The sequence below is a fragment of the Cebus imitator genome, unplaced genomic scaffold, assembly GCF_001604975.1.
Source record: "Cebus imitator isolate Cc_AM_T3 unplaced genomic scaffold, Cebus_imitator-1.0 Scaffold641, whole genome shotgun sequence".
Classification (NCBI taxonomy): Eukaryota; Metazoa; Chordata; class Mammalia; order Primates; family Cebidae; genus Cebus; species Cebus imitator.
The window spans coordinates 799,573-811,998 of record NW_016107956.1 but is presented as its reverse complement, the minus strand read 5'-3'; the positions used below and the strand labels follow the sequence as shown (position 1 = coordinate 811,998).

At 43.1% G+C, this 12,426-nt stretch overlaps 3 protein-coding genes across 9 annotated transcripts in view; 1 reads left to right on the top strand and 2 right to left on the bottom strand.

The window, feature by feature from the left end:
• The window catches only part of SDHD (succinate dehydrogenase complex subunit D), a 9,470-nt gene extending 6,284 nt beyond the window's left edge, over positions 1-3,186 (bottom strand). For 2 of the 3 annotated variants that reach the window (XM_017517683.2, XM_037734616.1), the window contains exons 1-3: positions 3,045-3,186; positions 2,036-2,152; positions 678-822 (exon numbers count right to left, since the gene is read on the bottom strand). In XM_017517683.2, coding sequence (XP_017373172.1) covers positions 678-822; positions 2,036-2,152; positions 3,045-3,096 — 314 coding nt within the window. In that variant the 5' untranslated portion in view covers positions 3,097-3,186. The remainder of the gene's footprint in view (positions 1-677; positions 823-2,035; positions 2,153-3,044) is intronic. The other variant, XM_017517684.2, reaches the window with a different exon arrangement.
• Positions 3,187-3,236: 50 nt separating this feature from the next.
• On the top strand, positions 3,237-7,249 carry TIMM8B (translocase of inner mitochondrial membrane 8 homolog B). The gene is made up of 2 exons (XM_017517691.2): positions 3,237-3,389; positions 4,567-7,249. The coding sequence occupies exons 1-2, from the start codon at positions 3,261-3,263 to the stop codon at positions 4,732-4,734; spliced, it is 297 nt and encodes a 98-aa protein (XP_017373180.1). The 5' UTR covers positions 3,237-3,260; the 3' UTR covers positions 4,735-7,249.
• The window catches only part of NKAPD1 (NKAP domain containing 1), a 12,678-nt gene continuing 5,130 nt past the window's right edge, over positions 4,879-12,426 (bottom strand). For 3 of the 5 annotated variants that reach the window (XM_017517673.2, XM_017517672.2, XM_037734614.1), the window contains 3 exons: positions 9,644-9,793; positions 7,944-7,997; positions 4,879-7,516 (listed from right to left, as the gene is read on the bottom strand). In XM_017517673.2, the coding sequence (XP_017373162.1) occupies positions 7,009-7,516; positions 7,944-7,997; positions 9,644-9,793 (712 nt within the window). In that variant the 3' untranslated portion in view covers positions 4,879-7,008. The remainder of the gene's footprint in view (positions 7,517-7,943; positions 7,998-9,643; positions 9,794-12,426) is intronic. The other 2 variants (XM_017517675.2, XM_017517674.2) reach the window with 1 other exon arrangement.

Below are 12,426 nucleotides of genomic sequence, written 5' to 3'. Positions count from 1 at the left end.
AAAAAAAAAAAAAGAAAAAGAGTTTCAGGCAGAATCAGTAAGAGGAAAGCCCTGAGACTTGGAATGTCCCTGGCATGTTCAAGGAATCTCAAGGAAGCCAGTGTGAACAAGAGAGCTGCTAAAAATAAGGGAAGAAACAGGGGACTCAATCATGTAGAGTCTGCAGACCACTCTAAGAATTCTGACTTTGAGTAATATAAAGAGACAAAAAGGGATTTTGAGAAGGGGAAAGTCTTGTTCTAACTTACCATTTTAATAGGATCACTGGGTCTACTGTGTTGGGAATGGACACAAAGGGGACCAGTTAGGAGACGACTACTAGAGTCAAGGATAATGACCAAGTTTGGAGCTTACCACGTTTAGACTTGAACGAAGAGAAAACTGGAAATGCCATTAATTCACATGGGCAAGAGTACAGGAGGAACAGATTGGGGGAGATCAGAAACTCAGTTTGACAGGCTACATTCAAAGTGCTATTTGATATGGAAATCGAATTAAAAGACATCGAATAGGCAGATGGATATATAATTCCAGGCATATAAATATTTTATATATATTTTAAAGTTTTCAACAAATTCAGAGCATTTCAATCAACTTCTCCCTCATATATAATACATGAGACAAGCTCACAGCAAACAAACTAAGCAGACAACTATACTTGAAATTGCTATACTTGCCAGTGACCATGAAGAGTGAGAGTTGCAGCCAGAGAATAGTCCATCGCAGAGCAAGGATTCAAATAAGCAGCCGGAAGCAGACCCAGGAGCAAAACACTGACAACCCTCTCACTAGTCCAGTGGAGAGATGCAGCCTTGGAACCAGCTACAAAAAGGACCAGATTCATAAAAGTCGACGTGGGAAACACACATCTTTCATGTTCAACATATCCACACAGTAACCCAAACTGACAGACAGTATACATATAGAATATAACTCTGAGTACAAAGAAAGTAAAATATTAAAATAGTAGTTGAGAGAGAGGCTATCTCTGTTTTTTGAAGTCTTTTAGCACAAGGGTATCTTAATGCCTACATATTGATTAGAAGATAGATCCAAGAAGATGGATAAAATATTGCTACAGAATTAAGCCAGTCAGTCAGGCATGGTGGCTCATGCCTGTAATCCCAGCACTTTGGGAGGCCGAGGTGGGCAGATCATGAGGTCAGGAGTTCGAGACCAGCCTGACCAACATGGCGAAATCCTGTCTCTACTAAAAATACAAAAATTAGCCAGGTGTAGTGGCGCACGCTTGTAATCCCAGCTACTCAGGAGGCTGTGGCGCACGCTTGTAATCCCAGCTACTCAGGAGGCTGTGGCGCACGCTTGTAATCCCAGCTACTCAGGGGGCTGAGGCAGGAGAATTGCTTGAACCCAGGAGGCGGAGGTTGTAGTGAGCCAAGATCACGCTGCTGCACTCCAGCCTGGGTGACAGAGTCAGATTCCATCTCAAAAAAAAAAAAAAGAATTAAGCCAGTCTTGGTTGAGTGAAGTGGACAGATACCTTATGAATGTAAGTCAGTGAGTCAGTGGGCCAGGTACAGTGGCTCATGCCTGTAATCCTAGCACTTTGGGAGGCCAAGGTGGGCAGATCACCTGAGGTCAGGAGTTCAAGTCCAGCCTGGCCACCATGGTGAAACACCGTCTCTACTAAAAATACAAAAATTAGCGTGGTGGTGGGCACCTGTAATGTCAGCTACTCAGGAGGCTGAGGCAGGAGAACTGCTTGAACCTGGGAGGTGGAGACTGCAGTGAGCCAAGATCGCACCACTGCACTCTAGCCTGGGTGACAGAGTGAGACTCCTCTCAAAAAAAAAATTTTTTTTTTTAAACTTAGGCTAGAAGGTCCACTATGATTATAAATGGCATCATTCAACCATAATTGCACTGTCTGCCCAAAGGTGTAAACAGGGTCTTCATTTGACAGCGTTGGACACAAGAGTCCCCCTACATTTAGGAAGTCCTGCTAAAAGCATGACAATTAGTCCAGGTAAAGATGGCTAGAGCCCAGAAAGCAGCAACGATGGAGAGAACATACAATGGTGACTCGGTGACAAGTGAATGTGTTGCACTCCACACCATTCTGGGGTAGGTTGGTCCTGAAGAAATGCTGAAATATGAGCAGGTCTGACCACTGAAGTTCGAAGCAACAGAGCTGAGGAAAGAGTCATTAGGATGATCATTAAGAACCTCTCCTTTAACAGGGCTGACAAACTTTCTAAATGACCACAGGCAAGCTACTTAAACCTAAATGGGGGATAACACCTCATTTGTAAAATGAAGATAGCATCTATTTCACTGGTGCTACTGTGAAGTTAGACTAGGGAACGAACATCTGTATGTTCCCTACTTTATTTAATGACATTTCAGGCATTCTTTAACCTAACTCAGTAATCTGGAAGTCATGAGAGACCTTTCCCCTAAATTCATTTGCCAAATTCTGTTGGCATATCTCTTTAACATTTCTTGAGACAATCTTCTTTGTGCTACTTTCCTAGCTCAGGACCTCATCTTGCCTGGACTACTATGACAGTGTCTTCCTCGTCATAACGAAAGCTCTTTGAGGACAGGAACTACGTTTTCTTCACATTTGTATCCTAGTATTACTACAGTGTCTGTGGTAACACAAATGCCCAGGTTAAATGATTTTCGAACGGATCCCCCTCCACTCCCACACACAAAAACACCAACTCCCGGGGAAATGCGCAAGATCCTAACCCTCTTTCCCGATTCAGGGTGAGAGCGAGTAGGGAGCATTTTAGGGACAGTGAACGGGGAGAAAACAGAACTCCTATGTGGATTAGTCTCATCAGACTGCAACTTCCAGAGGGAGCTCTTTCTGATTATTCCGTCAACTCGTCAGCTCACAGCAAGTGAAATACACATTAGGGTAAACATCTGGACCCCTAGACTACAGTAGTCATTGCTGGGATTTCGGGATTCTCTTCTCCTCAAGAGACCTCCCACCTGGCAGATGAGTCCTCACCTCCATCCCCTTCCCTGGCTGGAGGCTGCGCTAAGGACCTCAGGATGCGAAGAACCCTCACCTCGGCCTCCTTGGGCACCGCAAAGAGCACTCAGTCTCCAGAGAACCGCCATCTCGTTCCTGAGGGCTCAAGGTCATCCACCAACCCGGAAGCAATTAGGCGACAACTCCCGCCCACGTCGACGAAAGAAAACAGGGAGGAGGAAAATGCTGTGTGAACCGGAAGTCGAGAGGCTGGGTGAACAGGAAGTCGAGAGGCGGTGTACACCCGTCGCGCATGCGCAAACACGGTTGCGGGAAGGTGCCGAGCCTGAGGCGGACAATGGCGGATCTGGGTGAAGCCGATGAAGCGGAATTGCAACGCTTGGTGGCTGCCGAACAGCAGAAGGCGCAGTTTACTGCACAGGTGCGGGGACGGGGAGGGTGAAGGGAAAGGAAGGTGAAATGCTGGTCCTGGGCACGCTCGGAGGTCTGTACACTGGCGGCTCAGTGAAGCAACCTGGTTCTCGATCCCGGCTGCATCCCACTCTTCTTACAAAAGACAAATCGTGGCCCTCCTGTCCCTGGTGGCCGGTAGTGCTCGGGTGCCGGCTATGTAAGCACAGCGTGGAGAAGAGAGGTGTAAAGCAGGGAAGAAAATTTGGGCGACGCAAGGGTACGGGAGCCTAGGTAGCCGGCGACGTGACTAGACTGGCATTTGGAAGATCTGGGTTCTCATCCTCCCTCTGCTCCTTGCAGGCCACGTGCCCGTAGAACAGATACCCATCTGCTGTCAGTTTTGGTTTCACCGTCACCCCACTGCCTCACTGGATTGTGAGGATCATATGCAACGATGTATTTGAAAACGATGGAGCACTAGTACATTATTGGAGAAAGGTGGACTCTGAAGTAGTCGCTGTAGACTATGGATTTAGAACAAGGGTTTGGAGCCCTTTGGGCATGGTTTCAACCCGGCCTGGCTCCTTACTGGCTACATGACCTTAGACTACATAATCACGCCTCTTAAATGGGAGGTGATGACAGCTATCCTTGAGGACGTTAGAGAGAACTGACTTCTTAGTACCCAGCCTCACAGATAGTAAGCTCTTGGTAAAATGCTTATTTTCTCCCTTTTGGGTGGGAGGAGGAGGATAAGCAGCAAGAACCCTGGCTAGAAATCTTTGGGTCCTGAACATTCTAATGAAAGTGCACGTAATTTCTGTGCCAGTATGTGCATTTTTGGGGGGAGTGGATCCATAACCCCCAGAAGGTTAGTGGAAGAATTACCTTCTCTAGGGGATAGGTTTGGAATGAGATGAATCCAATAGTCTGGGGAAATGAATTGGTTCCCTAGTTTGTTCACACTAGTGCTAGCTGCTTTGGGTAACATAAAAGGTTATTAGTCCTATCTGAGAATGTACAATCTGTAGGGATGAGGATCTGCATCAATATTGGCGACTACTTAGGAAATGAAGAAAGAGAAGAGCCCTAAGTGACTCCGTGGTTGATTTAAAGAATAGTTTGTCAGGCGTCAAAAATAAGTTAATAAACAGAGTTAGGCTTATCTGCAGACCCCAATGGTTACTATTTTTCTTTCATCTTAGGTGCATCATTTCATGGAACTATGTTGGGATAAGTGTGTGGAGAAGCCAGGGAATCGCCTAGATTCTCGCACTGAAAACTGTCTCTCCAGCTGTGTAGACCGCTTCATTGACACCACTCTTGCCATCACCAGTCGATTTGCCCAGATTGTACAGAAAGGAGGGCAGTAGGCCATCCCCCAGGAGAATGACAGAAGCAAAGGACTTGTTATTAAGCAGACTGAAGGGCCAGTAGGGGAAGGTTGTCGGCCCATTGTCAGATCAGCATCAGGCTGTTATCAAGTCTGTTGGTGCTAAAAAGTAAAAGATGAAATGTTCAAAGAGTGAAATTTATTTATTTGGAATTCAGAAATTCCAGGCTGTATCACATATTCAATAAATGTGAATTCTCCAACTATTCTTTTAATCCCATTTTAGAATATAGAGATCTCTGATTGGCAGGAACACTAGAAATAAATGTTCCATGGCCAGTAGTGCAAATGGGGAATTGTAGGTTTTGAAAAGCCATCCTAAGCCATATTAAGGGGGTTGGAAGAACCATCAAAGCCTAAGGCATAGAAAATTTGGGGTTGAGAAAGATTAAGAACAAAAAACCAGCTTTATTGCTTATACATGACCAAGAAAAGATTAACATGGCAAAAAAAAAAAAAAAAAGGCAAGATGTGTATTCCTTGCTAGCATGGGAGGAAGGGAAGGTCAGGAACCAAATAGAGCCAATTTCCTGGAGATGGCCTGTTCTACTGGCCCATTTTCCTGAATCCTTGCTTAAAATCAGTACTTTCAGAGCACAGAAACAATGCATGCTAAAAAATATATGGCCAAAGCTCCTTCTAACAAAGATTTAACTTGCTCCAGGAACAAAATAATTGTTTTAGATAAAGAGGTAGTAATTATAGTCTATTCCCCTCCCTGTAGGCCCCCACTAATCCCAAAAATAAAAATACACACCATGGAACATTGACAATTGAGTACCAAAGTATTAAAATTTCAAATAAATATCCCAAAAGGTAGCACCTGCTCATAGTTAAGGGATAGGGCACCTCTGTCCAACCATGTATTTTAAGACCAAGCACTTTACTAGAAATCTGTCCCGTAAAGAGGACAGATTGAGTAGTTAGAACTAAAAATACCACCTCATGGAATGTCATCATAGTTGTATCTACTGCTGGTGTCTTATACTGTCATGCTACCGTGAATTAACTCTGTATTACACATCAGGAAAGTAAGGCCAGGAAGGTGAATTTACCTGCTCTGGGCCTCCTCATAACCAATTAGTGGCAGAACCAAAATCAAAAGTCTGAGTTTTCAAGCTTTTTACTCAGCCCATTAAGTGACAATCAGGAAAAAATAACAATATGTCACTTGATCTTTCTTCCCATAGTGAAAAAATGCACTTGTCTTCTGCGAGCCTTCTTTCAGTGACATTTTGGCTTTTTAAGAATTAACATACTAAGGATCACAGTATAGCGAAGGGAAATAACGTGGTCTCTGCTTGGTGCTTTAATCTAAAGGCAGACTGGGAAGAAGTGAGTATGTCCCTGAGAAGCCTGTTTCATTTTGGAAATAATTCAACTTAGTTTCAGGGAAAACCCAAAGTTCATTAACAAGACAACATTTAAATGGCAGTTGCTGCCCTGAATCCAGAGTACCATTAGACAACATGACTATTTCCTAATTCTTCCCCATTTGGTAAAGGATTATCTATGACACCTGAAGAAATAATTTGAACACAAGTCCATTTAGGCAAATATACAGCAATGGAACTAGAAAACCATTTACTATCCAATTACAATGTTTAGGGGTATAGTAAGTACAGCTGTAGGCCCCGTCCAGCAGGGAAATTTGAGGAAACTGTAGTCCCTTCTAATAAGTTGTCTATGGATGTTACCATGAAAGGAAAACGTTTGTTCTTAGGCCCATTTCCTGATTAAGTAAACTGGACCATACCTGTAGGGTCAAAATACAGAAGGATCAAAGCACCAAGGCTAAAGACAAGTCAGTTGTGATACTTGCTATATAAACAAAGAGCAATATAGTGTTGCCTTGTCATACCATCCTACACAGCATTAGTTCCAATCCACCTCTTGATCCCAGCCCTTGACTTTACCAAATTCAATATTCCGATTAGTGTACCCAGGTTACCACTGGATCCAGCTTTCTGGGTCCTTTAATTTGCTGTATATGTGCTCTATACTAAATGTAATTAACTGCAAAAAATAATCTCTTCAAGAAACCTTCATAACAAAATACCAGATTCCCTTTTAACAAGAAAAGGGGATCAAGCTTAACGCCAAAATAGAAGACAAGAAGTCTGTCGGAACATACAGATGGCACAAGATAGCTCTGACCCCTGGCCCCGGTGCAGAACAAGAGTCACTTGCAAAACCACAAGGAGTAAGAACTGTAAATATCCACAGTCATGTGGAAAACAAAAATGTTTCCCATTTAGTCATCCTCTGAGCTCTCAGCAGACCTTTCATCTGTAGCCACTTTCCAATTTGTGCGTTTGTTTGTCCTCTCTTGTATTTCATTGTTGGCTACAGGGGTATGGACTTTTTTCTCTCTCTTTTTCCTTTTGGTTTTCTTAGTGTCTCTTTCCTCACTTTCCTCAGAACTGCTGGATGCTGAATCATCTGAATGGGAAGTGTTACTTTCTGCCTCTAAGAATAAAGCAGGTTTTTTGAGAGACTTTTTCCTGGATTTTTTCTTGCGTTTATGCGGTTGTTTCTTTTGCCTTGTACTGGAAGCCCCAGTTTCTTCTGAGAGCTCGCTTGAGGAATCTGCTGTTATATCCATGGCTTCCTTTTTGCTTTTCTTCTGTTTTTTGTGTGACCTTTTTTTCTGCTTTTTTTTGTGGGATTTCTTTGACTTCTTGTGTTTGCGGGATTCATGGGTAGATGATTTTACCTGAGGAGATGTTTTTTTCCCATTGGTAATATCTTGCTGATCACTACTAATAAAAAAGTAAAAAAGAGAAGCTTTTATATAAAAAAGAAAAAGTACATATTTTAATATTTTGCATTCTAGATAAAAATTGATGTTAACATCTGAATTTTAAATCAGCACTTTAACATATACTTTAACACTTTAATATTCTGATTGAGTTTTTGTTTCCTCATCTTTAAAATGGAGATAAAAATTCTAAGCTGCCATACTGAGTTACTGTATGGAATACTATATATAAAAATCAAAACGCTTACAGACATGCCAAACATCAACCAGAGAATGGCAAAACAGGGGTCACATCCTAACTAAATCACCTATTGTTTCTCTAGCTACATTTTCAATGGGAAGTATATTCTTTGTAAAAGTTAGGAAATCAATTTCTAGTACAGATTTTGTACCATCCTAGTTTCTTTTATTAAGCCTATTTTCCTTACCTGTCTGTTTCAAATTCTTCAGGGTATAACTCTTTATAACCACTGTGACCCCATCTGTAATATGACAAATTACATGTATTGTTAAAGCAATGCATACATTTTTGGAAATTAAATCAAAATTAGACTCTGGAGTACATACATACACAGAGAGAGAAAATAGAGATATAGTAGAACCAAGTCCACATTATAGCTCAGTAACAGCTATATTTCCTGTACTGTACACTATCATTTCAGACACACATTGTTTTCCTTAAGAAACACTAACGAACTCTTAACACTTTACTCTTTAGTTGTGAAGCACTTTTCCAAAAACACTTCATAATACCATGCTATCTACAAGGGGACAATTTTTTTGTTTGTTTGTTTGAGACGAAGTCTCATTCTGTGGCCCAGGCTAGAATGCAGTGGCACGATCTCAGCTTACTGCAATCTCTGCCTCCCGGTTTCAAGTGCCTCCCGAGTAGCTGGGACCACAGGTGCACACCACCATGCCTGGCTAATTTTTGTATTTGTGGTAGAAATGGGGTTTCACTATGTTGGCCAGGCTGGTCTGAAACTCCTGACCTTGTGATCCACCCACCTCGGCCTCCCAAAGTGCTGGGATTACAGATGTGAGCCACCACACCCAGCCTTATTTTTATTTATTTATTTTTGAGACAAAGTCTCGCTCTGTCACCAGCGTGGGGTGCAGTGGCATGATCTCAACTCACTGCAACCTCCACCTCCTGGGTTAAAGCGATTCTCCTGCCTCAGCCTCCCGACTACAGGCACGCACCACCACGCCCACCTAGTAAAGATGGTGTTTCACCATGTTGGCCAGGATGGTATTGATCTCTTGACCTTATAATCCGCCTACCTTGGCCTCCCAAAGTGTTGGGATTACAGGCATGAGCTACCTCGCTGGCCTATTTTCTTTTAAATGACAACTTTTTTTTCTTTTTCAGACGGAGTCTGGCTCTGTTGCCAGGCTGGAGTGCAGTGGTGCAATCTTGGCTCACTGCAACCTCTGCCTCCTGGGTTCAAATGATTTTCCTACCTCAGCCTGCCTCAGCCTCCCGAGTAGCTGGGACCATAGTTGTGCACCACCATGCCCAGCTAATTTTTGTATTTTTTTTTTTAGTAGAGATGAGGTTTCACCATGTTGGCCAGGATGGTCTCGATTTCTTGGCCTAGTGATCCACCCACCTTGGCTTCCCAAAGTGCTGGGATTATAGGCATGAACAACTGCGCCCAGCCTAAATAACAACTTTATGGAAGTATAATTCACATACCGTGGAATTCAAAAAGTGTAGTGCCTCCAGCCCAGGGCAATCACTAATCTACCTCCTGTCTCTATGGAATTGCCTACTCCATAAATGGAATCATACAATTATGTATGGACATAGTACATAAAATAGAATCACACAATATGTGGTCTTATGACTTGGCTTCTTTCTTGTCAGCATAATGTTTTCAAGGTTTATCCATGTTATAACAGGTATCTATACTTCATTTCTTTTATTGCCAAATAATATTCCATTGTATGGATATACCACATTTTGTTTACCCATTCATCAGCTGATAGACTTCGGATTTCTACTTTTTGGCCATTATTAATAATGCTATGAGCATCTGTGCACAAATTTGTGTGGGGACAATTAATTTTGATAAGTACATATTCTCAGGCCAAATACTAATGCTCACAGGAATTAATCACAAACCTGTCTGGCATGTTAGCTTCATAATCATATAACTTCTTGTTCCAGGATTTAGCCTTAAGAAAATCATCTTCCAGTGTCCCAGAAATTTCATTCTTTGGCCTCCAATAGTCTCTTTGACTTTCTTCATCAAAACCGTCACTGCGCATCCGGCTAAAAGAGAAAGCAGAAGAACTTTTAGTTGTAAAAGCAATCTGAGAGTTTACTTTATGGAACATCATGCACAAAACTCATGGAACAAGCTGAGGGGGAAGGAAACAACATGGTACTTACTGCTAAAAAAAAAAAAAAAAGTAAAGATATTATCTGTTCCTCTCTATGCATCTGTAAAGTCCAGTGGAAAAAATCTGACAAGGCCAGGCATGGTAGCTCACACCTGTAATCCCAGCACTTTGGGAGGCCAAAGTGGGTGTGGATCACCTGAGGTCAGGAGTTTGAGACTACCCTGGCCAACATGGCAAAACCCCATCTCTACTAAAAATACAAAAATTAGCCGGGCAAGGTGGCAGGAGCCTGTAATCCCAGCTACTAGGGATGCTGAGGCAGAAGAATTGCTTGGATCCAAGAGGTGGAGGTTGCAGTGAGCTGAGATTGCACCACTGCACTCTAGCCTGGGCAACAAGAGTGAGACTCCATCACAAGGTCAAGAGATCGAGACCATCTTGGTCAACAAGGTGAAACCCTGTCCCTACTAAAAATACAAAAATTAGCTGAGCATGGTGGCACGCGCCTGTAATCCCAGCCACTTGGGAGGCTGAGGCAGGGGAATTGCTTGAGCCCAGGAGGCGGAGGTTGCGGTGAGCCGAGATCGTGCCATTGCACTCCAGCCTGGGTAACAAGAGTGGAACTCCATCTCAAAAAAAGAAAAAAAATCTGATGCTGGGCACAGTGGCTCATACCTGTAATCTCAGCACTTTGGGAGGCTGAGGTGGGCAGATCACAAGGTCAGGAGATGGAGACCATCCTGGCCAAACATTTTAAATAAGTAAATAAATAAATTAAAAAAAGAAAAAAGAAAAAAATCTGACCAGGCCAGATGCAGTGGCTCATGCCTACAATCCCAGCACTTAATTATTATCAGTTCCATTCTGTACATTTGTAAAGTCCAGTGGAAAAAAATCTGACCAGGCCAGGTGCAATGGCGCATGCCTGTAATCCCAGCACTTTGGGAGGCCAAGGCAGGCAGATGACTTGAGGTCAGGAGTTCAAGACCAGTGTGCGCAACATGGTGAAACCCTGTCTCTGCTAAAAACAAAACAAGTAGCCGGGCATGGTGGTGCACGCCTGTAGTCCCAGCTACTTGGGAGGCTGAGGCAAGAAAATCACTTGAACCTGGGAGGCAGAGGTTGCAGTAAGCCCAGATCACACCATTGCACTCTATCCTGAGAGACAGAGATTCCACCTCAGGAAAAAAAAAAAAAAATCTGACCATTAGTACCCATCCTATTACAAAGAATGGATGAAATCAACTCCGGACTGTGTCATGTGATAGTTCATTCACTGATTCTCAACTAGGAGGGTATGCAGAGAGGGAAGCAGAACATAAATCATAGCTAGGGACACTTCAAACCACCCTAGAGATTCTGAAATACACTTCCCTCTCTGCAAACCAGCAACTTCCTATAGAAAGGTCCTAATAACAGTGGAAACAAGGCCTAACCCATGGGAATACTAGAGTAGGAAAAAAGGTGAGAAGCACTGATCCAGCTTCTGTTCACCATTTCTACTAACTAGTCAGTAAGCTGCTAATAAGTTATCAAAAATTTGTAAGGAGCCAGGTACGGTGGCTCACTCCTGTAATCCTAGCACTTTGGGAAGCCGAGGCGGGTGGATCACTTTGAGCTCAGCAGTTTGGTGAAACATTGTCTTTAGTAAAAATATAAAAATTAGCAGGGCATGCTGGCAGGCACCTGTAATCCCAGCTACTTGGGAGGCTAAGGTGGGAGAATCGCCTGAAGCCGGAAGGCAGAGGTTGCAGTGAGCTAAGACCACACCATTGCACTCCAGCCTGGATAACAAGAATGAAACTCCATCTCAAAAATATAAAAAATTTGTAAGGGCCTCCTATGTACCAGGCACAGTCTAGCTGGCAGAAATATAACACCAAATGAGAAAATTGCAAGCCCTGCTCCTAAAGAGTTTAAGTATTTCTTATATATATAGCTCTTACACTTACAAGCATGTAAGGATGTTCCCAATTACTCAAGCATTTCTAGGCCTCTCCATAGAGAAAAGACAACTAAGTCTGCCTAATCCTTCATATTCATACTCAAGGTATTAAAGTAATGTGAAAGGCTGTGAATCTGAAGAGAGTGAATAGACAGGGTGAAGAAAAGTCTGAGGCTGGACAAGTGGCTCATGCTTATAATCCCAACACTGGGAGGCCAAGGTGGGAAGACTGCATGAGCCCAGGGAACACAGCAAAACACCATCTCTACAAAAAAATAAAAATAGCTAGGCATAGTGGCATGCAACTGTAGTCCCAGCTACAAGAATAAAAGCCTTAAAGAATGAAAGATTAATAGAGAAAAAAATAACTGATAACTTAGTGACCACAAGATTCCAGCAGAAAATCTTAAGTTAGAGCTGGGAGCGGTGGCCCACCACTTTGGGAGGCCAAGGTGGGCAGATCACCTGAGGTCAGGAATTTGAGACCAGCCTGACCAACATGGAGAAACTCTGTCTTTACTAAAAAAAATAGCTGGGCGTGGTGGCACATGTCTGTAATCCCAGCTACTCAGAAGGCTGAGGCAGGAGAATCGCTTGAACCTGGGAGACGGAGGTTG

What these genes read in the sequence shown, in the direction of transcription:
- TIMM8B (XM_017517691.2), top strand. Translation starts at nt 3,261, where the DNA reads ATGCGCAAACACGGTTGCGGGAAGGTGCCGAGCCTGAGGCGGACAATG. An exon ending in AGGCGCAGTTTACTGCACAG is followed by an intron (nt 3,390 to 4,566) that starts GTGCGGGGACGG and finishes CTTTCATCTTAG; the next exon opens with GTGCATCATTTCATGGAACT.